Here is a 26,676-nt window from a genome sequence, read left to right as displayed (position 1 = left end):
CCATGACATGAGCCTAAGCACTGAGGGTATGTGCACTGCCATCAGCCACACAGGAGTCAAACATTCACAGATGCAAGGTGTGGGTGTCAGGACTGTCCTTACTGTATCTTGTCGTCATCTGCTACAAATTTTGTGGCTATGGAGGGCCTTCCAAGCACATCTGCCTCGTCTGGCCAGTGCAATGGCCTCATCACTGGCATCCTGGCCTTCGAGGACCTCATCGTCGTCATCTGCTTCATCATCCTCCTGATCAGAGGATACATGCGGCTCCTCCATCGCCGCAACTTCATTTTGAAAATGCCTAGCATTTGCTCCATCAAAGTCCAGGTTGTGGCATGAGCCTCATTGTGCCATCACTCTGCTAAAGTCTGAAGCTGCTGCACGGGCATCAGACACGTTCTCTGTGGGTAGCCCTTGTCACGCGGAGCCAACTGTTCAGCCTCTGTGAACACTGGAAGATGTCAGACTGGCTAAGAATGTAGGAGTCATGGGCACTCCCTGGCAATGCATTTGTGGTCATCACACATCAGTTGAACATTAAGCAAGTGAAAGCCATTGCGGTTCACATAGTTGACTGCTTGTTGCCATGGAGATCTAAGCATCACGCAAGTTCAGTCGATGGCACCCTGCACCTGTGGAAAACCTGAGATCTGTGCAAATCCCAGTGCACTGGCTTGCTGGCTTTCCTGGTCCTAAGCGAAATGCACAAAGTCCTGTGCCTTTGTGAAGATGGTGCCCGTGACCTCCTGGATACACTTGTGTTTGAAGGCTTGCAAGATCCTGCACAGGTCACCTGTGGAGTTCTGCAAGGAGCCACTGGTGTAAAGATTGAGTGCCATGGTCACTTTCACAGCCACTGGCAGTGGATGCCCTTCATGTCCCCATGGCACCAAATCCTGCAGCAGGTGGTATATGTGAATGACCAATTCCCTTGACATGCACAGTCTTTGGCGACATTAGTTCTTAGTCGTCTGCAGGAATGACAGGCGCCGTCTATAGACCTTGGGTCTAGTGAGGTGCCCACAAGCGATGGCTCGCCGAGGATCTTAAGCTGCATTTGCAGCAGGCCCTGCCACCCCATTCATCTTGGAGTTGTTTTTCCCTTTGTAGAGCCAGGCACCTCTGCCACTCTTCTTCTTCCTTGTCTTCATCGTCGTCGTCGTCTTTGTCTCTGGTCTCTAAGCCATTAGGCATTCCGTTAAATCACTAGGCTCCATGATCTTGATGTTCCGCTCCTGCAGGATCAAAGAGAAAGACATGTGGGTTAGCCTAGGTATACGAAGAACCTCTCTTGGTTAAGTCTGAAGGCCCCTTCATGCCTGCAGTAGAGTGCTGGCCAGCAATTGGATGGCCAGTGTGTAGAGTGCTCATTGGCTGTCTGAAACCCCACCCACTCCAACCTACTCTGCTTGACCGATTGGTAGCATCTTCGGCCCCTCGACTGCATGCTGTACTCTCAGCTTAGGCGCAGGCATTCTCCTAACCCTCACTGCAAAGCTGCACTGTTAGCTTGAACCACAATGGATACTGGTCCACACCTTAATAAAGACATTGCCAAGAGGCTGTGAGCACCTCCACCAGTGACTGCACCATGTACGCCTTTCACAAGGGGATTGTACAATTCGCCCAGTCGGCCGATTGCTCTGCTGCCTCTTAAAACACACGTTAATTTGCAGTCTGCGCCCAAGGGCTGAAAGGTTCTGGAGCATTTGGTGGCACTTTCATGCTTTTGAGTTGCTTGAGTGAGCAGAAAAGCTTCAGAGGTCGGACTCCAAGCACGTCAGTGGAGCTGCAGCTGAACGGTCTCTGCTGCAGAAAATTGCTCACTTTTGACAAACTTTTCCAAGTACGTGGCCACTTCCCTCATCTCCCACCCCACCCCCCAACCCCCATCCTCCTGCCACAGTGCTTGAGTATTTCCTTCAGTCAGTGTTGCCTTGCCCCCCCGCACTCCCTGGCCTGACCCGCACTGAAAACCAGCCAGGGAAAAGTGACTTGGCCTGTGCCCCCTGCAAATGCACGGTGCCTCTTCCTTGATAGCCTACCTGCGAAGCTCACGAGCTCTGCGCAAGGTTGTGTGCAGTCACCTTCGCGTTCCCCTCGAAGTGCAGCTCACCTGGTGCACGCCTTTTAAAGGCAGCCGTGAAGCGCGCCGTTCTGAAGTCACCGGCGTGGGTGGTAAATTTGACATCGGGGGAGGGATGATTCTGGCAAGCAGAGCTTATAATTTGATGCAAATGTATTAAAATGACATTCCCGACATGCGGCGGGAAACAAGGCCCACCCTCGACAGCTGGAGCGGACAAATGCAAACTGGTCTCGCGATGGCATAAACCCAATTTTTGGCCTTCTCGCCATATTGTTCCCCCACACCCCAACTGACGCAAACGGAGCCGGAAAATTCCAGCCTTTGTCTCTGCTCCAAAGATCTCCTTTGCAAGCCTCGGAAATGTTCTCATTGTGTGATTCTTACACACAAGCCCATTGTAAGTTTTTTTTTTGAAACCCTAAGAGCGTTTGCGTTCCTCCTTTCTATAAAAGGAAACCATCATTGCACAGTTCACAGGTCTGCGTGGGCAGGTGTTCTGAAATAAAACTACCAGCACACAGCTGCTAAGCAACATCAAAGAGAGAGACTGCAAAAAATGGCACGTGTGCGTGGCGAAGTTTCAAGAAGATTTTGAAGGGACAGTGTCAAAATGCCATCGTGAATTAACATCCTTGTGTAAACTGAAATCCAATCTCCATGTGTTGTGGTGGTTGGGGGCGGGGGGGGGGGGGGGAAATCACAGGCAGTTTCTGCCTCCGAATGTTGGGTGGAGTTTGATCATTTTCCAAAGCTAAGATTAAAATGCCAGTTTAAATGAATTGCCACTTGCCTTGCATCTGTTCGCAGTCAAGTTTCAATGAGCACTGGTACCGATTATCGTTATTTGAGTGTCCTTTTTTTTTTGCCCCCTTTCCAGTAGACCTCGATTTTTAAAATGCAAATGTCTAAATTCCCCTTGAAACTTGCTTCACTTTTATTTTGCAGTCTGAAACCTTTGCTGCTCCCTAAATTTAGGATCAGACCCCTGGTGATCTCTTGTCACCAGGTTTATCTAAGAGACATGTTAATTTATTATAAATTATGTGAATAACCTGAGAAAGGAAAATTGAGGTAACTGAATTTGCTAGAGTTGTGTTTTCACCAACTGTTTTTTTCTGTTTTGTACAAAATTTCCTGTGAAGGCCAATCAAAGGCTTGCTCTACTGAAGTGTTAATTGTTATTTATATGTATTGTTTTATATTCAGTCATGCTGGCCTGGGCTCTTGGGGTTTGTTAAACCATCAAGATATGGGCGTTGCTAGCAATACTGACGTTTAGCGTCCATCCCCATTTGACCTTGAGAAAGGGGTGAGGGGGTAAACCATCATCGTCATTTATACACCATTGAATTTACCGGAGTGGGAAACCAGGTGAGCTGTATGATGGGAGGCAGAACCTCTGAGCTGACTTATTTCGGATTTTGAAAAGTATTGGCCGGGGAGGGGTGGTGGTGGGGGTGCATACTCAGGTCTCAACAACATTCGCAGCAGCAGTGCATCTGCCGGGGCAACTTTACAGGAGGTGCCCAATTAGGATGCGATCTCCAATTAGGAATGGCGAGGAGGTTGTGGAAGCGGGAGAACGAGTCAGCAGGTGAGACTTGAGGCCAGCCGTAAGCCGCCTGTGTGTGTGCAGTGAGAACGTTATTGATGCACATGGATGTGGGGAGGCTAGGCTGCCCACTCTGCTGCCTGATGTGATGCAGACCCTGTGGAGGTCCATGCAACGCTGGTAAAATCTCATTTACACCAAAATGTTGCTGCTAATTGGATGCTGACGGGCCTTAATTGGCTTCCTGCCGCTGCTAGGTTGCTGTTGCCGCACTGAAGTCACCTCAGGCAAAAGTTCAAGGAAGTGAGAAGACGGGGAACCTGTATAACCTCTGTCTGTACCCCTTTCCCACCTGCCTGCCGCCCCCCCCCCGCCCCCCCCCTCCGCCCCAAGCTCCAAGCACAGCCTGAGTCTCTGGGATTACCATTTACCCACTCTCACCCATTTCAATCCATCAACTGGAGTTAAAATGACAAGACCTCTCCTGTCCTCCCCAAACCTACCCCCCCCCCCCCTCCCCCCCCCAAACCCTTCACCACTAACCACTACCACCCCGTTGTACCTGTTACAGTTTTATCACCATCACATATAGGGAATGAAATGGGCCAGAGTGAAAGGGACCAGATTGGGAAGGCTCTCCACGCGCCCATATTATCACGATTACAAAGCAGCATTGCCTAGATCCTGAAATAAAAACAGAAAACGCTACAAATACTCGGCAGGTCAAGCACCATCTGTGGATGCAGAAACCAATTTAACATTTCTGGTTGATTCCCTGTCAACAGAACTAGAGTAAACTTGCAATGTAACAGGTATTGAGTGAGCACAAAGACAGGGAAAAGGAGGGGAGAGAAGGAAAGAATAAAAGGGTAGGCCTGGTGATAGGGTGGAAGGCAAGCAAGGTTAATTGTCGAAACGGATGATGGTGGAAGTTAAAAGGGGATGGTGATGGAACAAGTAAAGATACAAAAGATGGGTGTAGAGGAGGTGTGAATGGCAAGAACAGAATCATTATCACTAGCTGCTGGCCAGAAAGCTGGGAGCTGTGGCTATTATTGAACATGGTTGAACTGGGTGTTGACCGGAAGGCTGGAGATGAGCCACTTTATTGGCAATGAGCCTATAAAGTTGCCGAATCGTGTATTTTGGGAGGAGATGAATTCCAAGATTGTATCTTTATTTTAATTTATCTTTTTAATTTACCAACAAGCCCCGCCGCCTCCAAAAAGAGCACCAACCACCGCTTTAACTCTGCGCTCAAAGTCTATGACCTCAGAACTTGAAGATCTAGGTAAGAAAACGGCTTTTAAAATGCATGCTTTGGTCTGTAAGTGTGTGTTACCTTGGAGGAGCCTGTGCTGTGTGTGGTAAACACTCATTTACCTTGGTGTAACCTTCTGCCTACCTCTTGTGGTCTTATAGAGTTTACAACTCTAAATTGGTTGCTAAGTGGCCCATTTGGTTATCGAAAATGTTCAAATTTGAAATATGACTGACAGGCCGATTGAATTCTCTATTCACTATCTTCCTTCTCTTTCTTTCTCTAATGCTTTCTTCCTATTTTATTTCGGCTGTCACCAGTGGACAGAGGTAAGCTGACTTATGTACTGCCTTCCATGACTTTTGACTTTTTTTTTAAATGTCCTTTTCTTTAAAAAGGTTATAGTTTCATTATTTAGTCCAATGGTACACGAGGTTACAGCATTGACATATTTTCTACCATGTTAGAAGACGTTGGTGATTTCATAGCCTTGGCCACGTGGGTAAGATATTGAGTGCAGATTCAGAAGGCATTTGCACGTTTGCAGCTAAACAGAAACTGCTTTTGTTTGACACTGAAGTTGTGTGAATGTTCAGTTAACAATCTGCCTCCTGAGGACTCTGAGAATTAGAAAGTGAACCCACATTCACCACCAACCCCTCCCCACCCCGTACTCCCCACCCATCCCAAACAGCCTCCTGAACACTGCTCACTAACCAGGGCGTAAATTAAGTGTTCAGCAGAATAGGTGCCAAACTCTTCAAAATCCACACTAAACACAGGAAAACAATTGTCCCTTCATTCACTGTGTAATATAAATTCACCCAAAGACAAATGAGACGCTACAAAAAGAATGGAATGCATTATGACAACTCTAGTCTCCAGTCCTAGTTATGTACCTGTATGCTTGAGAGCTAGGTATATAACCAGCCCCTGTGTTTGTTTACCAACCTTGAAAAGTTAACCTGCTCTCAAAATAGAATGGATCCAAGAAGGGTTGTATTCTATCCAGGTATCTCCATAATTTGGTATGTGTATAATCTTTTATTTAAATGATAAGAATTGTGAGCGGGGTAACTTAAAAGAATGATGTGCTTCCAAAGATGCAGATGCTTAGTGTCAAGTACTATATGCCTTTTGATTCTTGTCAGAGCAGTTTAAAAGAGGTACCATGCTTATGAATGTTCATTGAAGTTAATTGCATATAGCGCTCGACTGAAAGAATACTCGGTCAGTGCTCCTCTCTTCATAATGTGTACAAGTCAGTTGTTGACCCGAGTACCAAGACAAGTGCAGCAATCATTTCTCCTGTAGTTTAAAGTGTTACTCTAAAGAAAAGGATTGGATGCCATGCAGTAGTCTTGTATCTATACACTTGTCAGGATTGAGGCAATGTTGAGCAATGGTCATATTGGCCCAGTTGTAACTGTGAAACTGTCAGGGCTGGATTTTATGCTCTCCAGCAATGAGTTTGGTGGGGTGGGGTGGGTAGGGTGGTGGTTTGGGGGTGGTGCTTGTTAAATACAGCAGACAACCTACCCTCCCACCCCTGCCCCACCACATATGCCTGTGTCAGAGTTGGCATTGGGCAACCCACTCCAACCAGTGGGCCAATTGAGGACTGCGTCCTACCACTGCTGTCATTTAACCAGTGGTGGGAGAAGCTACGCCTAGTGCCCAGCCTGGCAGGTTTTCCTGTGCAGGCTGGCGGTGGGTGGGCAGGGGTTTCCCTCTTTAGCGGGTTCCCTGGACCTAACAGAGGGCCCTCCCCAAGGTGTTACCTCACCCAAGGTTGTTCCTCCCTCTCATCCATGGCCTCTCAAACCCCAGCTCCCCACCCCCCTCACCAGGGCCTGCCAGCTTGGCAGCTAGCAAGACCATCAAGCACTGACCCAAATCATAAACCAACACACAGGCCTCAGTCCCTAAGTGCTGGAAAGCACTGTCCTGATCTAAAAGGGTGGAAGTCCAAATCCCGCATCAAGCCTCATTGCATAATCACAGCATTGTTACAATGCAGAAGGCTATTCAGCACATCATGTCAGTACCAGCTCTCCAAATGAGCAATTCATTTAGTGCCATTTCCCCATCCCTCCCCTTCTCCCCACAACCTTGTATATTTTCCATCTTCAGATACGTCTGATTCCATTTTGAATGTTTCAATTGAACCTGCCCCCACCACGCTCTCGGGGAGTTCATTCTAGACCTTAACCACTCGCCGTATGAAAAGGGTTTTTTCTCATGTCGCTTTTGCCAATTATTTTAAATCCTGTGCCCAATCCTTTCTGGAGTGAGAATGGTTTCTCCCTATCTACTTTGTCCAGGCCCCTCATGATTTCGAAACCTTTCTTAAATCCCTTCTCAGCCTTTTTTCCCCTCAGGAAAACAGCCCTAACTTCTCCCATCTATCTTCATAGCTGAAGTTCCTCATCCCTGTCCAATTGATTGTCAAATGGCTCCAGGACAGCCAGTGATACCCTCAGTGGGATCCTCTCTCCCGACTCTTTAGTCAGAGCTGCAAGGAATCTGGCGCCTCATATAAATCAGCCCTACGAGATTGTCAACATTACTTCACAGCAACTTTGGGAGTCTGCACGTGCATAGTGCACACCTTGAAAACCATTACATAGGAGGTACATCAAGGCCAAAAGCAGGTGCAGAAGATAAGCCACACTTTTTTTTTATTCATTCATGGGATATGAGTGTCGCTGGCAAGGCCAACATATTTATTGCCCATCCCTTATTGCCTTTCACAAGGTGCTAGTGAGCTATCACTTTGAACTGCTGCAGATCATATGCTTTATGTACACCCACAGTACTGTTTTGACCCAGTGACAGTGAAGGAGCATCGATTATAGTTCATGTCAGGATAGTGTGCAACTTGGGAGGAACTTGTAGGAGAACTGTAAGCAGTGCTGGACACCACACCTTGGGAAGGATATCTTGAGCGAGGAGTGAGTAAAAAGCATAAGTTTAGCAGAATGATCCAAAGGTTAAATTATGAGGAGAGATGTCACAAACTAAGGTTGTATTCCAGGAATTTAGAAGGTTAAGCGATGACTTCGTAAAAGATTTCAAGATATCAAGATGGCCTAGTTAGAAACTATTTCTTTTGGCTGAGTCTAAGACCAGAGGGCATGGCTTAAAAATTAGAGTCAGACTTTCAAAATTAGGAAACACCTCTGTACACAGAGTGGTAGAAGCTTGGAACTCTCTGCAAATAACAACTAATGCTAGATTTCAGTTGTTTATTTTAAATCTGGGATTAATAGATTTTTGTTAGCCAAAGGTATTAAAGAAAATGAAGCAAAGGTGTGTTTACGGGAGTTAGATTTGCAAATCAGCCACAGTTACATTGAATAGAAGAGGCTCCGGAGGCTAAATGGCCTACTCCTGTCTCTATGTTCACTAAGGTGATACCAGGCTTTAGTTATGGTGTAAGGAAGGAAACAGTGGCTCTTTCTTTCCCTTCTGTTAGGCCTGTTAATGAAGGATTTGATATAGCAACTAGGTATAGTAAATACTTCCATTTCACAGGAATTTTTTATTTTTAACTCAATGAGTTGTGATCTGGAATGCCCTGTCTGAAAGGGTGGAGGAAGCAGATTTAACATTAATTTTCAAAATTAAGTTGGATAAATACTTGGAAAAGAAAATTACAGGGCAATGGGGAAATGGTGGGCTTGTGGGACTAATTTTATTGCTCTCAAGGAGGGAGCAGTGGACCAAATGGCTTCCGTTTGTGTGGAACGATTGGATTTTTTCTGTGATGAGGAGAGCAAAGGAAGCAGTGCCATCCTTTCAGACATTTTACAGCCTGTTGTATCAAGCACACGACCAGTCTCATACACCCAAAACAGATACTAATGTCGTTAGGGATTTTGGATGTCATTTTCTCAATAAAGTGGAAAGGAGCAACTAGCCGGTTTCGTGTCACTTGTTTACTGTATAGACAAGAGATTGGCCTCCGACTAGGTCTGCCTTCGAATAGGAGTAGACACAGAAGCAGATTTGCATCCATTGAGCCACTGTCAGCAGCCTGAGAAACATGGCGGAGAAAAGTAACGTAGGAAAATAGGACTTAGGACAAGAGTAGGCCATTTACCCCTTGAACCTACTCCACCATTCAATAAGATCATGACTGATCTGGTTGTGGCCTCAACTTCATTTTGCTGCCTGCCATCCTTGACTCCCTTGTCCATCAAAGATCTGTCTAACTCTGCTTTGAATAAACTCAATAGTCCCCAGCCTCCACTGCTTTCTGGGGAAGAGAATTCCACATACCAATGACTCTTGAAGTGAAAAAATTTCTCTTCCTCTGTCTGTCTTAAATGGTAGACCTCTTATTCTTAAACTGTGTTCCCTGGTTTTAGTTTCTCCCAAAAGTGGAAACATCCTCCTGGTACCTACCCTATCAAGTCCCCTCAGGATCTTATGTTTCAATAAGATTACCTATCATTCTTCTAAACTCCAATGGGAATAGGCTCAACCTGTTCAACCTTTCTTCATAAGATAGACCCCTTATCCGAGGAATGAGAATATGGTGCAGTGGACTTCTGGCATCACTTCAGGGTGTATCTGTGTTTTATTCAGATGCAGAATACCATCTATCAAGCAGCACCTTCAAAAGCTGCATCTGTAGGGGAAACTTCAAAACAGTAAGTGATCAAGTGCCAAATAATGTTCACTTACTATACAAGGCACTAGTTAGACCACACTTAGAATACTGTGAACAGATTTGCTCCCCTTATCTAAGGAAATATATACTGACATTGGAGGCAGCCTAGAGAAGGTTCACTTGGTTAATCCCAGGTAGGGATGATGAGAGGTTGAGTAGGTTGGGCCTGTACTCATTAGAGTTTAGAAGAATGAAAGGCGACCTTATTGAAACGTAAGGTCCTGAGGGTACTTGATAGGGTAGGTACCAGGAGGATGTTTCCACTTTCGGGAGAAACTAGGACCAGAGGGCATAATCTCAGAATAAGGGGGTGCCCATTGAAAACAGACATGAGGGATTTCTTCTCTGAGGGTAGTCAATCTGTGGAATTCTTTACCACAGAGAGCTGTAGAGGCTGGGTTGTGAAGTATATTCAAGGCTGAGATAGACTTTTAATCAGTAAGTGAATCGAGGGTTATGGGGAAAAGGCAGGAAAGTGGAGTTGAGGATTATCAGGTCAGCCATGATCTCATTGAATGGTGGAGCGGACTTGATGGGCCAAATGGCCTATTTCTGCTCCTACGTCTTATGGTCTTACAAGCTGTTCAACTGGTGTCATTGAGACACATAATTGACACTGATACATTTGACGGATTGGAACTTGACTTGGAAACAATTGATGGCAGCTTTAAGCACAGTTCAAAGTTTATGGACTTGGGAATGTATTGACATGGGTTTGAGGGCGCGCACTATGTGATGTGCTTGTGCTGGGTGCTGTACCATGGCTCCAAATTCTGCCAGTAACATGTTGCTTCAGTTTTACTACAGTTGGTGCCCTTTTCCAGGCTATTTTTCCTAAAGCTGAGCATGCTTTTATGGAAAAGAAACTAATGAGAATTTAATAGGCTGTGGAGGCCAAAATAAACATTCCCATTATTCAGCTGCTGAAAGAATTACTGATGGATTTTGGAAAGTGATTAACCTCGATCCTCAGTTAAACTTGGAGATTGCGAACATTGGCTTGAATCATTGGAAGCAACCCAATGCCAACAATGACTATTGATTGAGTGCAGAGTAGGAGGCATCACATCTAGTACTTTGCATTCCAGCTATTTGATAACACGTAACTCTACAAAAATGCATAGCAATCACCATCATTGTGGCTCTTGCTCAAAACCTCAGCTCAATTTTTATTGCATTATCAAAACCAGTTGAGCATTTACCAGATAACAACAACTCTAATAAAGCATCCACAGTGTTATAGGAGGAGGCAACAGCACTGTCAAGGATGAGCATCTGGAAGGTTTTGTTTTAGAAGGGAGAGAGACAGATGGCAAGACAGATCTGTAGAGATTAATTGATGGGGGGGCCACTGTTGGCAGACCAGAAGCAGCAGTGAATGAGAAGGAAGCAGATATGCAAAGTGCAGAAGGCTCTTAAAATGGAGGAAATGGGGCCATCTCATACTGCAGTTGAACTATCTACTCATGTCCTGAGATGGTTCAAATGGATGACCAGTTGATAAAGCCATTTTAAAAAAAAATTGGGACCCTAGGTTTTTGAAGTCAGGGCTTAAGAGTACAGCAACAAAGATATAATGTTAAACATTTGTTAATTATTGGCCAAACTATAGTGCCCAGCTTTGGGTGCCTTGAATTAGAAAGGATTTCAAAGTCAGAAAATGCAGAAGAGATTTACTAAGTTGATGCCTGGAATGAGACTTTAATTATGCAATATACAAAAACGATAAGAGAATAGTGAAAATAGATCAAAGAAGCTGAAAAGAACTGTGATAGAGGTGTTTAAAATTCAGGCATTTGGATAAGATATATGGGGAAATTCTCTTTCCACTGGCTGCTGAATCACTAACTAGGAGACATAAATTTAAAAGATGTAATGGAGAGGTTAGAGCATTTTTTTAAATTTGGTGTTGCTAACACGGCAACAGTCGTGGGAACAGAATCAATGATAGATTTTAAAAAGAACGATACCAACTGAAATTTTTCTTTTCTGAATGTGTGAGGAAAGACAGGAACTGGGACATGGTGGATAGGTGTTTCAGAGAACCAGTACAGGTATGATGGACCAAATGGCCAAATCTATACTGTAAAATTCAGCAACACCGTGAAAATATGCGCTTATTGTCTCTGGGGCCTCTGCTGGAATGAAGCCATGGCCAAAAAAATGCAACGTCCCCCTTCTCTGCGCCCCCCCCCCCCCCCACTTTGACTGCTGTCAAGGACCTAGACCCAAAGTTTCCACTTTGGGCACAACTGATGATCTGGATATGTTCTGAGAAGGTTGTTTTCCCCTCATCTTTCTGCTCAAATGTAAGATCAGTCATGAATCAGCACAATTTGGCAACCTTTTAGAAATACTTTTTTTGTTATATCTGCGTCAGAAATATTTCGTCACAATTAAGAATGCTCTCTCAACTATCAGACTGCTTATCCAACATTCACTACTGAGCAGAAATTTTCCTTGGTTAAGCATTGGGAAGATCAAGGCCATTGTCGTCTTTCTCCAACTCAAACTCTGATCCCTCGTCACCAGCTCCATCCCTCTCCATGGCAACTGTCTGAGGCTGAACCAGATTAATTGCAACCTCACTCTCATCTTTGACCCCAAGGTGAGCTTCTGACTATATATCCATCAATTTCCAACTCCAACATTGTCCACCTGTATCTCTGCCTTAACTCGTCTGTAGCTGAAACCCTCATCCATGCCTTTCTCGCCTCTAGACTTGATTATTCCAACGTACTCCAGGCCAGGCTTCCAAAGTCTCCACCCCATAAGCTTAAGGTCACTCAAAACTCACCTACCCAAAGTCTGACTTACACGGAGGCCTGTTCATTCGCCACCATGTGCTCGCTGACCTACATTGGCTCCCAGTTAAATACATCTCGATTTTAAATTTCACTACTGCTTATCAATCTGCCCATGCCCACGCCTTTCCCCATTGCTTTAATCTCATTAGTCCCACAGCCCTCCAAATCCTCTGTGCTTCTCTAATGCTCACTTCTTGAGCATCCCCAATTTTAATCAATTGTGGAGATCGCCTTTGGCTGACCAAGCTCTTAGCTCTGGAATACCCTCCCTGAACTCTGACTCCGTACCTCAGCTTTCTCCTTTAAGATGCTTCTTAAAATCTACCTTTTTAACCAAGCTTTTGGTCATATGTCCTACAAGCTCCTTGGTGTCACGTTTTGTTTGAAGCTCCTGTGAATACGTTGAGATATTTTGACATTAATTCATGTTAAAGGCACTAAACTGCCTGATTAAGTATATCCTGGGGGATACCAATTGCCAGAAACTGAACTGGACTAACCATACTGTGGCTACAAGAGCAGGTCAGAGGCTAGGAATCATATGGAAAGTAACTCACCTCTTGACTTCCCCCAAAGTCTGTCCACCATTTACAAGGCACAAGTCAGGAGTCATCTGTTTGCCTGGATGAGCGCAGCTCCAACAACACTCAAGCTTGACACTCCAGGACAAAGCAGCCTGCTTAATTGCCACCCCTTCCACAAACATTCGCTCCCTCCACCACCAACGAACAGTAGCAGCAGTGTGTACCATCTACAAGATGCACTGCAGAAACTCACCAAGGCTCCTTAGCATTCCAAACCCATGACCGCTATCACGTGGAATGACAAGGACAGCAGATAGATGGGAACACCACCCTGACTTGGAAATATATTGCCGTTCCTTCACTGTCGCTGGGTCAAAATCTTGGAACTCCCTTCCTAACAGCACTGTAGTTGTACCTACACCAAATGGACTGCAGCGGTTCAAGAAGGCAGCTCACCACTGCCTTCTCGAGGGTGATTAGGGATGGGAAATAAATGCGGGCCTAGCCAGCGAAGCCTACACCCTGTAAATGAACTTAAAAAAAAATGTTTCCACAACCAAACATCACCATGTATTGCTGGTAACTAAACAGTAGCTCCGTACAATGGCTTGCTTACTTTAGTCTTTGAAGGCAACTGTAGGAAAATCAATGCTGCAGAAGTGGCCCTTAAGCAGTGGGTTTTCCTAGCAATTACCGTAGATTGCAATGTGTGAGGTGACTTTTGACGCCTCTCAAAATCATCCCAAAAACAGGGGTTGACTTATACACTGAATATAATGTCAACCAGTGGTATTGGTGTAGGTGGTCGCTCCTTTGAAATATGAAAAAGAAAACCCACCAGTAATTCAAATTAAATCAATGTGACACGTTGCATTGAACAAATTAATTCTACAAGCATACCTTTCACCACAACGGAAATGTTTTAAAAACTGTCAAAACCTTTGTCTTTGGCATCTGACACACCATTCGTCAAACCCATTGAGTCACTTTGTCTGTGGCATCATCGTAAGGATCCCACTCTGGATCAGATTGGCGCTTTCAATCTCGGAATCATCCCTCCACATCAAATCATCAACTTCTCCAACCATTGAATTGGATGTTCTACATTTTTTGATCAGTCTAATGACAGTTTGTGAATGAATAAATTTGATGACAAGACCACACAAAACAAGTAGGTCAGCACCCATATGTTTCTACTCTTTGTGAAGGTATTTTTTTCAGTGTGACATTATGGATGTTTGTGCTTTTGCAGTTGTTTGATGATGAATCGCTGGAAACTGTTAATTTTGGTCTTTTGAGGTCTTTTTGTAGTCTCTGAGGGATCCTGGTCTTTCTGCCGTAACACGAGACATTCCGAATCCATAATATGGCTACACCGATGAGCTGTTGCTCTGAAGTCTTTGCTGGACCCAGGGTTTGATTTGGCCCTCTTCGGTGCGTATATATGCCTTGCATTTCTTGGAATGGTGTTGATGTAACCATTCCGGCGATCTTAGGCCTTTTCTGGTGCATGTTTTTCAGGATCAGACTGGTGAATGGTCCTTGTTCTCATGGCGCATTTGGTCTTGGGCACCATCTTCAGGGTGGATTCCTCCTTCCATTCTCGCACCAGTCTTTCACTAATGTCAAATTCCCTCACTGCAGCACAGTTATTTGATGACTTAGCAAATGTCATGACTTTTAGCTTGAAACCAGCTGTGTACTTCATTCTTTTTGCCTTAGGACCCATTTCTGTTTGCCATGTGCAGTCTGCTCTGTGTGGACCTGTCTTAAACTTCCACGCATTGTCTTGGCAACACAGCCCGTATCGCCTGTGGACCTGTCTTAAACTTCCACGCATTGTCTTGGCAACACAGCCTGTATCACCTGTGAAACCCATAAACCGACTTAGAAGGTGAGTATAACCCTACACGATCCTCTGAGCTGAAAAATCAAGGCTGACTCCTTAAGTGATTGTAGCATTTCTTAGCAGAAGAGGGTGGTCAAATTATATGCTGAGTATAGGCCTAAACTGGTTTTTGATGCTGAAAGTCGGGACCATTTTATAAGCTGGGTCAATTTATACAGTGCAATCTATGGTACATGAATGCTAGGTGAAGGCTGAGAGTCCTGGTGCTGCCATGTTGTGCAGAGTAATCATGAATCATTTGTATGTTTTCACCATGCCCTAAGAGAATAACAATGTGCTGTGCTAATAATTTTATTCCTTACAATGAATTGTTCTGTGCTTAATGGATTGCATTGCATTGTACAATCTACAAACCCAGATCTCTGGTATTCTATCCTTAAACCTGTGCAAGCACTTACAAAGGGTGATGCATTAGGCAGAGAAAGCATAGTAGCTTAAGTTCATGAAGAAACTGCAAATGGTCACAAAAATGCTGGGAATTATTTTGCTTTTAAATGACACTGATTTCAATGGCATCGATTCTTGCTTGCATGTACTGAAACCAAGTCACTGTTACTCATTGTAGAAATGAGCGATTACAATAGATTACTGACAGATGTATAGTTTATAATACCCCTGCATACTTAAAATGTCTCTTATTTGCTGCCTTAAACTGCTCTTGATGCATTTTATCTGCATCCTAACTCTTCCCAAGATTTGTTATGAACAGCAAGCGATTAGAGGCAATAGCACTCCGTAATCTAGGATTGGGACATTTTGCAAAGTTTTTCCTGTTGCTGCAAGCTGGTGCTGATTTTAATAAATTAATTAGTATGTTAAAATAGATTGGTAAACTACAACCCACCATGGTCCTTATCAAGTCTCATGCCATTCCCTGGCAGGGGTCATATGAACATACAACCAATGACCGTCTAATCCATCCAGTCTATACTTTGTGTATCTTATAGGATACACTCCCCACTCCACCAGAAACCATATGTGATCTCCCAAGGGAGGTGAAAAAATGGGTTTAAAAACCCAGGCCAATTTGAGGGACAAAATCCCTTGGAAATTCCTCTCCAACCCATGCAGGGATTGGAAACTAGCCCAGGAAAGCACTGTGATCCTGAATCCCCGGAAGTACTTAACTCCTGTAAGAGGTGATGTCCACTCCAACCAAATACAGGTTCACTCTCATTTGAAGGAGTAAAGTCTTGTCAAGTACTATTACTGCTTTTATCAGTCATGGCAGTGTGGTCCTGATGTTGCCCCTCAGTACTGGGTCTTGTTTCAGGTGTTGGCATAATTTATCCGATTTCTTAGTGAGTTGTAGCTCTCGTGTATATTGTTGCTTGAAGAAGCTGAATTGCAACTGGCAGTAAAAACACCATGAAGACTTAATGTGTCCTCGCTGGCAGTCTTTCTGCTCTGACTTTGGATCTCCCTGCCAGCTTCTGTAACTCATTCGACACCTCCTCTAGTAAGGTGATGCTAATACACTAACTTGTAATGGCATTATTGAGTCAATTTTAGCTGGAAGAGGAGCATAATGCAAATTGGTTACTTGTATTGCATTTCTCCTAAAACCGCACATCTGTTAATGTCAATCTGTGCGCTAAAGAGTATTAAATCAGTTCAGCCAACACTACAGGAAGAACATGTTAATACGTACTTTCTGAATATACTAGGTCTAAAATGCAAAGTAATGTAATACCCATTGTGTTTGCCTATGATTGCCCAACCATTGCTGGCTTTAATCAGTTCAACCCTTCAGTGGACTTCCATGGACAGGATCTTCCAGTAAGCGAGCAGGGGTGAGGCCCGCTCACCAACGCGTAAAATGACGCTGGATGACATTGGGCAGAACTCCCGATGTCACCCCGCGTTGTTTCCATTTTCAGGTTGGCGGGGGCGCAGCCGAGTCAGCTGAGCACCCGCCGATCTGTCAACAGCCTATTGAGGCCATTGAGAAACTAATTAAAATCATTAACGGACTTGCCTGTCCAACCTAAAGGTTGGCAGGCAAGCTGGGAGCCCTGGCGGACTTCAGAAAAAGCATGAAACCTCATCCACGGGTGGAATGAGGTTTCATGACGGTATTTAAATTTTTAATAAAGGCTTCAGTTAAAGTTATGGACATGTCCCAACTCATTTGACATGAGGGGACATGTCAGGGAATTTTTTCTATCATATTGCAAATTTTAATTTGGAGCCAATCACCCTGAGGCAGCACATAGCCTCTGGGAGATTATGTACTCTCTCGCGCACATGCACGAAAGAGCGCACTCCTGGCTGAGGGAATCCCCCAGCCTGCACAGGGAGCGCATAGCGCTTCCTGGTGGACGTCACGCTGGGCGGGCTTTAATTGGCCCGCCCACATAAAATGGCGGTGCGCCCCCAATTGGAGGTGCGCCTGCCCGCATCTGCTCCTGCACATCCTCCCCCACCCCCCCCCCCTCCCAAAAACAGGAGGGGGAAGTTTTTCCCCATGTAATTTGTATACAAAGAGATTGTCTCTAATATAATCCCTTAACCAAATAAACCATCTGATAGATTAGATGTATTGTCAAATTTACCCATGTACCCAGAGTCTCAGTTTTAACAGTTGTGAACCTTCAGTCTTTTTTTATTCATTCACAGGATGTGAACTTCACTGGCAAAGTCAGCATTTATTGCCAGTTCCATTATTGATACTAGCCCTTTATTACAGATTTATTTAAGTAAATTTAAATTCCTTAGCTGCCATAATGGGATTTGAACTCATGTCTCTGGATGATTAGTCCAGGCTTCTGGATTAGTCCAGCAACACAACCACTATACTATTTCTTACAAATGACATTAGTGTTCTCTGGTGTTTTTGCCTTTCTAAGCTTAGAATCCTTTGGTATTCAAATCTCTTCATCTTCTTCCATGTTGTTCTTTGGCTGCTGGCTCCCTTAGCATGAGTGACCCACAATCAGTGGCGAGGTCAATATACCCATTGAGGTTTTTTTTTAAAGTGGAGCATGGTAAACCAGTTATTCACTTAATCTTCCTGATTTCCACCAGCTTTAATCTGATTAATTGTTGTGTTTTATGCCTCTGAGCTATAGAGATGATTCACCCTAGATTATATGTCTCTTATAGGGGTTTTATTCAATGCTTTTTAAAATGGCTGCTCTCATGCTTCCAGCTACTTGCTTCAGTTTAGTTTATTTTCCTCCATAACCAGACAGAGGCTTAACTAATCACTCAAGGAACAAACACCACACAGACACAAGTAGCTGGATGTATGAGGGCAGACATTTTTAAAGGATTGAATAAGACTCCTGTTACAGACTTATAACCTGGAGTGTATCATCTCTGCATATCTCCAAGGCAATAATAATGACCTTACGAAATGCAACATCTAATACCTGTTAACGTAAACCAATCTGACCAAGGCAGTTTTAGCCTGTATGCTTTGGTGCATAGATGTGGTGTTACACAGGAACTGGAGTGATCAATGTAAAGAAATGCATGGAACATATATCATCCCCCTCCTTTCATTCCCTCTTTATCTTACTGATTTAACTAAAATCAAAATTTGAAGTTACCACTTTCTGCACGTTAAGCATGACATATTTATGAAAACGCAATTGTTGAAGCTTTCATTCATTTCGCAGATCTTGGTTCTGTTTTTTTTTTAAAGTTGAAAATAGAGTGCCGCTATAAGACACCAAGTGTAGTGATTTTGGATTCTACTGTATTTAAAAATTTGGGTGTAAATTTACACTTGTTCAGAACAGGATTAAGTGCTGGAAACTTATGTTTCGGTCTTATGTGTGGAGCTGGGGAGGGTGGGGTTATGTTAATGAACTAAGTGGAGTAAGTTTGTGTGTAACTGCGCTCTGGTACAAAACCAGTCTAAATCACCTGCATGCAAATTTTGTTAGGAAAAAAATCACACACAACGTGGTTGCTGGGCTGTCAATTACGAGAAATTCAGGGCCTGACTTCATACTGTGAACATAAGATATTCATGTGAGAGAGAGAGAGAGCGAGACACACTGAGGTCTAATCACTGGAATTAAAACAAAATAATGTAAAGTTAAATTAGCCCTTGGCTAGGAGTGGCTTCCTCTATTCTGCAGTAACTTTCAGGAATTTTTTCAGAAACCCGAGTTGCACCCATCGTTCCACCACACATCTGGTGAAATCATCACAGCAGAATGGGAGCAGCTCTCAGTAAATTTCTGGGCCAAGTTTCCATTAACATAATGCTGATATTAAACAGCAGAAAGAAAATTTAATGCCAGGGTTTTGAACCTCTCCGCAGAATTCAAATAATTTAAAAAGCTGTTTGCATTTTTTTTTTACTTTCCAAGCTACTTTACGGAAAAAGAGGACCGGTGAGTAAATGAAATCAGAAAATCCTCCGTTGTAATTAATTATTGGATAAGGACTTAAAAGTTCGTCATTAATTTAAATTGTCTATATTTTAGTTTGTGTTGGAGTGAAAATTGAAATATACAAAATGAAATTCCAATGAGGCTTGTGATTATCTGTTGTATGGGTGGGGGGGGGGGTGTTTTTACAGAACTTCGTTCTTGGCAGAGGAATTGGCCTCCTTGGACTCTGGGAATTTGGGACAAAAACAGAAAATGCTGAGAATACACAGCGAGCCTGGCAGTATCTGTGGAGAGAAAAACAAACAACGTTAACATTTCGGGCCTGTGAACATTTGTCAGAACTGAAATGTTAATCCTATTTCTCCCTCCACAGAAGCTGCCTGACCTGCTGACTATATCCACCCTTTTCTGTTTTTATTTCAGACTTCCAGCATCCAGAGTATTTTGCTTCTGGAATTTGGGTACATGCAACTCATGATTTATATAACCAAGCAAAATGAAATACATACTGCCTTAATAAACCCCGTTGATGATCAAAGCACTTTTGGCGATGTTACTTTGTTCATGGTTACCATGCTAGCATTGAATTTGATACTCTGCTATTTTGGTGGAATTGAATACAAACAGTATCCCCAACAGTCACTTACCTCCACACTTTAATAACCTCAGCATCCTGTATTGTACATTGCTGGTCAAAACTGGAGATGCAAGTCACATCCTACTTTCAACGTGTAAGACGTTATAAGGTTCTCTTGTACCAAGATCCAAGTGTTCAGGCACATTTGTGATTAATAGCAAATCTTTTAATAAAATTCCCAATGTTATAATGTGTGTGTATTATGTTTGCTAAAGGCAGCTTTATGAAATTATTCCATTGAAATATTAACATTCTACTGGGTATTTGAATTGTTTGTTCAATTTGACAATCAGCTGGTTACTACTTAACCTATTTAAAAAGATTTGCATTTATATAGAACCTATTTAAAAAGATTTGCATTTATATAGAACCTTTCATGACCTCAGCTCTATGAAGTCGTCAGATTTCATTGCACAAATTGCTGTATCTATGGACTCAATAGGGCAGTCATATCTACTGTTCCAAATGAATACTACAGAACAAAAGATGCTTGACATTGTAGCAATACTTCCAGGGGTCACCCGCACAGAGTGGTTTGAAAGCTGTAGCTTTAAAATTAGCCACTAGAAAGTATTCAATTCAGTTTTAAATTGGGAGCAGATGAAATGTTATTCTTAAAGTATTGATTTGATATAAAGACCTGGGTGAATTTCTGCCAAAGATAAATTTGTGATCTATTTTCTGATACTGTATTATCTCCTAAACCTCCTGCATGCTGTTGTGCCAGCACACATTCACACAACATCACTCTTATTGATATCGTAAATTATGCCAAACCCGGTTCACCCACACCCCTGTGCTTGCTGGTCTCCGTTGGTTTAGTGGTGTCTTAATTTTAAAATTCTTATCCTTGTGTTCAAATGCCTCCAGTCACTGCCCCTCCTCCTCTGGCTCCACAATCCTCCGTGATACTTAATGCTTCTTCAATTTGTCCTCTTGCATATCGCCAATTTGTATCCTTCCACCATTGGTGGCTGTAGCTTCTGTCGCCTAACGCCAAAGTTCTGGAATTCCCTTCTTAAAGGAGGAGAGGTGTGGGGAGAATTAAGTCTGTCCCTAAAACCTACTTCTTTGCCTGAGCTTTTGGCCACCTGCCCTAATAATCCTTGGGCTGAGTTAAATGGTCCATCATGAGCCCGGCCAGGGGAAGATCAGCTGTCCGCCAGCCAATTAACGGCCAATCGGCTTTTGTTACAATGGAGGTGGAATTTCCGCCCCTCGGGGAACAGGAAGACCCGCCTCAAAACTGCCGGCCAATCTGAGGCCAGAAGTTCTCGAGTACTGGCAGTGCCAATGTGGCCACTGCCAGCACTGTGTACTCGGAGCTTGAGCAGGCATTTTGCAATGGATTGGAACTTGGTCAGTGTTTGGAGTCAGGGAGGGAAGTTAGCAAGTGGGGTGGGTGCTGGGATTTGAGGCCCTGGAGGAAGGGGGACATGAGGGTGGCAGCACCTTGAGGGCGGAGCTCACCAATGGGCCCGGGGGCCATTTAAGGAGGCACCCCCTGCCCTCACCCCCTTACACAAACTTACAAACACACACGCACTACCAGCCTGCACAGGGAAACCTAATAGGCTAGACATTTGGCATGGGCCTCTCCTGCCATCAGTTTAATCCTGACAGTGGTTAAATGAGACCCTTAAGTGGGTATTAATTTCTTAATTGGCTCACTGGTGACCATCCCTGCAGTTGGTAAAATTGCGGTATGGGCAGAAGCAGGCAGGTAAACACAAGACAGGCCACATGCTGAATGTTACGAGCTCACCCTGCCTTCAAACCTGCTGAGAGTAAAATCAGCCATGTGGCTGGGTCAAATTTTGTTAATCACACCTGTGAAGCACCTAGGGATGTTTTACTAGGTTAAAGGTGCAATAATAATGAAGGTTGTTGTAAATGCAATTTAAACCTATATCTTGCAATGAAATGTTTAATATCTGGTACTGTACTTAGTCATAAAATTCATTTTTTTTAAAGTTTTTCTTAAATTATCTCCTACCCTGTGCCCCTCCCAACTGATGCAATGTTTGTACTTTCCTCTTTGTTCAAGAAATACTTTTTTACTAAAGTGTCATTATCACCCAGTGTCAGCTTAGCGTAAGATTTGTGTTTGAACCTTGCAACATTCCCCACTCAGACATACTCTGCTCTCAATAGTTTTCTTCAAAGGTCCATTAACAGGTCAAGTGGCCTTAGAGCATGCTGAAGTTATAGGTGGCTGAGAATTGAAATTTATAAACCAGGCCAGGCTAAGCTTGCAGGCTCCAGGTGCTAAGGTTTACAATCCCAATTCCTTCTGCACCCGCTATACCTCTGCAGATATTGTACTAGGTCAAGGGACACACAAATCCGAATGATTTGTCCTTAACATAATTAAAATGACACATTCACTAGCAAATTGAATCATGAGCCTACCATCATTTAGACTTTCACACTCAATATTCCTGATCTTTGGTCAAAATCTATTAATTTTTTTTGCTAAAGTAACAAAATTGCATTTACAAGTTATGTATGGTGAAAATGACTATACTCTGATTCAGTATGAAACTTATCTTTGATGAAACACTCCCAGTCCAGTTGAGTACCTTCAAATCCATAGATGTTATGGTGCATGGGTCCCATTTTAACAGAAGATGACTGCTCTACCTTATTGGTTGATAGTGAAACCTATACTGGGTGATGACTAAAGCAGAGGCAGTTGTTCGATCTTTAATATCTAATGTGTAACACATGCATGTTTACAAAATCGTACCATGGCATCTAACATATGATGCTTGCTTCATGAACTCTTCAATTTTATCTGAAACTAAGGAGATGATAAAAGTCTACACCAGCACTGGGTGAATACGTTCCTATGAGTGGTTCTTGATTTTAAGCAGCTTAAGTCGGGAGTTTAAAATAAGCTGGACTGAAGGAAGTCTGTCTCTCAGCAGAATTTGATTGAAATTCTGGGATTTGGCGAAAAGAGTTTAAAAACCCTACTAGTGTGAGTTGAATTTCTGGTATAGGCAAGCTGAAGACTGAGAAAGTTTTCAGATAAAAACTCCAAAGTTAAAAAAATATTAGAACCAGGAAAGTTCTGACTACACTTGTTCTGTCTGGACTTAAGATGCCAAGGACGTCTGTGTTGAATGGGGAGTTTGCAACCTTAGAATAGTTGGAAGAAATTTGAAGGGACAACCTTGCTGAAGTAAATGGAAGGCCCAAGAAATCTCAGCCCATACATGAATCATTGATACTGTACCCAGACCAAGTGATTATTCTTCCAAGTTTTGATAAATATCTGACTTGAGGGTTTTGGGATATAAGTCCGATGGGTGTAGAAGGAAAGTGGAGTTAAGACGTTAGATTTAGATTGCAAGTAATCATGCTTATTATATTTTTATTAACTTTAAGGTAACCTACTATTTAAGATGGAGTGTAATTATCGTAGATCGTGTCCTTTGTTTGGGTAGGAAAAATTCTTTTGTTTAAACCATGAACCATGTGGCTTTATTCTTTTACTAAATACCTGTTTTTCCGGATTGGAAAAAAATTTAAATGTTACTCACTACACCGAGATCATAATACTAAGACAAAAACAGAATTACCTGGAAAAACTCAGCAGGTCTGGCAGCATCGGCGGAGAAGAAAAGAGTTGACGTTTCAATCCTCATAACCCTTCAACAGAACTGATTGAATATTAGAAGAGGGGTGAAATATAAGCTGGTTTAAAGTGGGGGGGCTAGGTGGGGGGAGAGAAATGAGGGGGGTGTGGTTGTAGGGACAAGCAAACAGTGATAGGAGCAGATAATCAAAAGATTTCACAGACAAAGGAACAAAAGTGTTGAAGGTGGTGATATCTAAACGAATGTGTTAATTAAGAATGGATGGCAGGGCACGCAAGGTACAGCTCTAGTGGGGGTGGGGTGGAAAGACTAGCAGGGCGTACAAGATTTAAAAATAATGGAAATAGGTGGGAAAAGAAAAATCTATATAAATTATTGGAAAAAACAAAAGGAAGGGGGAAGAAACGGAAAGGGGGTGGGGATGGAGGAGGGAGTTCAAGATCTAAAGTTGTTGAATTCAATATTCAGTCCGGAAGGCTGTAAAGTGCCTAGTTGGAAGATGAGGTGCTGTTCCTCCAGTTTGCGTTGGGCTTCACTGGAACAATGCAGCAAGCCAAGGACAGACATGTGGGCAAGAGAGCAGGGTGGAGTGTTAAAATGGCCACCTCTTTGTTCCTTTGTCTGTGACATCTTTTGATTATCTGCTCCTATCACTGCTTGCTTGTCCCTACAACCATACACCCCCCACCCACTTCTCCCCCACCCCCACAACCTTAAACCAGCTTATATTTCACCCCTCTTCTAATATTCAATCAGTTCTGTTGAAGGGTCATGAGGACTCGAAACGTCAACTCTTTTCTTCTCCGCCGATGCTGCCAGACCTGCTGAGTTTTTCCAGGTAATTCTGTTTTTGTTTTGGATTTCCAGCATCTGCAGTTTTTTGTTTTTATCTCAAAACCAAGAACCTGTTTCAAGCTTATGGTCTAGATGCAGCATATTTCACCTGAAATATTCCTTTCCGTCCGGAACAGTTGTGAAGGTTAATGAATATTAACCCTATTTGTTCAGCAGTTGTCATGGTTCACTGAATAACTGTTTGAACTCTGCTGATGATTCCAATTTGGTTGCAAATGTTCTTGAGTATAACCATACAGTATATTGTTGGAGATTTCTGATGTTGTCACTTTCTTTTTGCTGTGCCTAAGATTAAATGAAGGTGAAATGAATGCTAAATATTTTTGTTTTCTAAACCCTTTTTTTCATCTCTACGTTACTATAGATCTTGATCCGTCACATTTAGAGGGTTTGAAGAGGAGGACTGCTTTTCAAACCACACTAAGTAAAGAAAATCACTGCATACACAAATGAATAGTGCATGTATCTTGTGCAACAGCAACTTTCTGACTGTGCTGAATTTAACTATGCAGCAAGATCTTGTGTGCATGAAAACGTTTTGTTCCTAGTTTGCAGAATTTTTTCCTGTTTTCATTGGTGATCACTAAGCATGGAACAAACTCTGCTTTCCACAGACAAACTCGATGAAATAGTGTCAAATCCCAAACAGTCAAGGGCTGCAGAAAATGCGACAGTGGACTCAAGAGTCGCAACTATCAAACAGCGTCCGTCAAGCAGATGCTTCCCTCCCACTTCAGATGCAAATGTGAGTAAACAGAAACAATAGAATCATAGAAATTTAAGATACTTAAGGATGCCATTCAGCCCGTCGTATCTGTGCCAAGCAAAATGAAAGTTATACAGCTTCATCCCTCTTTCCAGCTGCTGATCTGTAGTCCTGTACATCAAGTGCATATCCAAGTACTATTAAATGTAATTCTTTTAAATGTTTGCTTTAAAATTCCTGTAGTTTGCTTTAACAACTATTACCAATCTGAATGCAACTTATGAAAACAAGATAGTTTCCTAACTTGCATAGGAGGGCTTCAATGTTCCTGACAGAGGATTGGCAAAGTGCTTCACTTCACAGAGCCGGTTGTGCCAAAGGTCCAAAAGTATGTACAAGCCCAATTAGGAAAGAGCCAAGTAATTAATGAAATCTTAAACCTATGATGGCAGTGGTGCAGAATTCTAATCTCAAGCAGCAATGGAGTTATGATCCAAGTATAGGAGGGTTTAGGCATAGTCGAGGAAGTAAGAATAACTTCTGATGTAAAGTGACAGTATTTGTGTTATCTAATCACAATCCCCATTACTTCTGCGCTGCTCCAAACAGCTAACCTTTATTGTATATTTAACCTCCTTTAAAAAAAGCAATGATGATCGCCCTTTGATAAGTGTTGATCCTTTCTTAGTGTTAATATGGTTTGATTGACAAGGAAGAATATAATATGTAAACTCTGAATCCCAGCCCAAAGCTACCACTTTCCAAGGATAACTGCAGTCTGCATATAAGCCCAAATGATTATCTAAAGGGACAGAATGGATGATGACCAGTAATGAAGGATTTAAGAGCATTATTTCAACTATGGCAATTTATGGATTTACTTGTGTTTCAAATTTAGGTTACCTTTGGTAGCTGCCTCTGTTTCTTCCTGCTCCTCTCCCCACTTTGCTTCCCCTGTTCTGCAGCCTGCAACCTTACCCTAGCTCATTTCACCTCCTCCCTGAAACTCACTGGCTGCTCCGTTGACCTCCTCTCACCCTAGCTCTTGATCATTCATCGATCTCTTCCAAGCTTAATGTTTGCTACTTCCCACAGCATGAACAGCACCCAGGTCAGAGTCACCAATGATATCCTGTGACCATGACATGTCATCTTTACTTGTCCTCCTTGCTGCTGCTCTGTGGTATTGCTCCCTCATGATTCCAATCCTGTCTACTCCAATATATCCAGCACATCACCTGCAATCATTTCTCCTCCCAATTACCTCTGGCTTGCTCCACATTTCCACCTTTGGCACCCATAACATTCTTCATCCACATGCTGCCCTTCAGTGACATTGTCCATAAGTAAGGGGGTCAATGTGCACATTAGCAACCTTCAGCTTTATTTCCCACTGTGATGACCTGACATGCCCCAAAAATGACTCGTCTCCAGCAGGAAATGGGGCTTGACCTGGATATGTTGGGAATTACTGGAGGGGAGTGGTGGAGAGACCCTTCTCTGGAATATCCCTCTGTGCACTCCAAAGATCACATCCCCATGTCGGAGGCACAGAGGCTACAACCCACTATCCGCACCTCCTCCACAGGCTGGGGACTCCCAGTGTGTGTGTTGGTCAGTAAGACTAGTGAAATGGGTCTCAATGGAGTATCTCATGCAGTACAGTTAGAAAAATAACAGCATGTGTGACGATGCAACATTAAG

General features: G+C 43.2%; 1 protein-coding gene across 1 annotated transcript in view; it reads left to right on the top strand.

Moving 5' to 3' along the window:
• The window catches only part of shank2b (SH3 and multiple ankyrin repeat domains 2b), an 834,833-nt gene that overhangs the window by 781,941 nt on the left and 26,216 nt on the right, over nucleotides 1–26,676 (top strand). The window contains exons 18-21 of the mRNA XM_041197641.1: nucleotides 4,852–4,932; nucleotides 19,146–19,169; nucleotides 24,631–24,690; nucleotides 24,881–25,011. Coding sequence (XP_041053575.1) covers nucleotides 4,852–4,932; nucleotides 19,146–19,169; nucleotides 24,631–24,690; nucleotides 24,881–25,011 — 296 coding nt within the window. The remainder of the gene's footprint in view (nucleotides 1–4,851; nucleotides 4,933–19,145; nucleotides 19,170–24,630; nucleotides 24,691–24,880; nucleotides 25,012–26,676) is intronic.

This window comes from Carcharodon carcharias, chromosome 10 (genome assembly GCF_017639515.1).
Source record: "Carcharodon carcharias isolate sCarCar2 chromosome 10, sCarCar2.pri, whole genome shotgun sequence".
Classification (NCBI taxonomy): Eukaryota; Metazoa; Chordata; class Chondrichthyes; order Lamniformes; family Lamnidae; genus Carcharodon; species Carcharodon carcharias.
The sequence above is the reverse complement of the archived record's forward strand: the minus strand, read 5'-3'. Positions and strand labels throughout refer to the sequence as shown.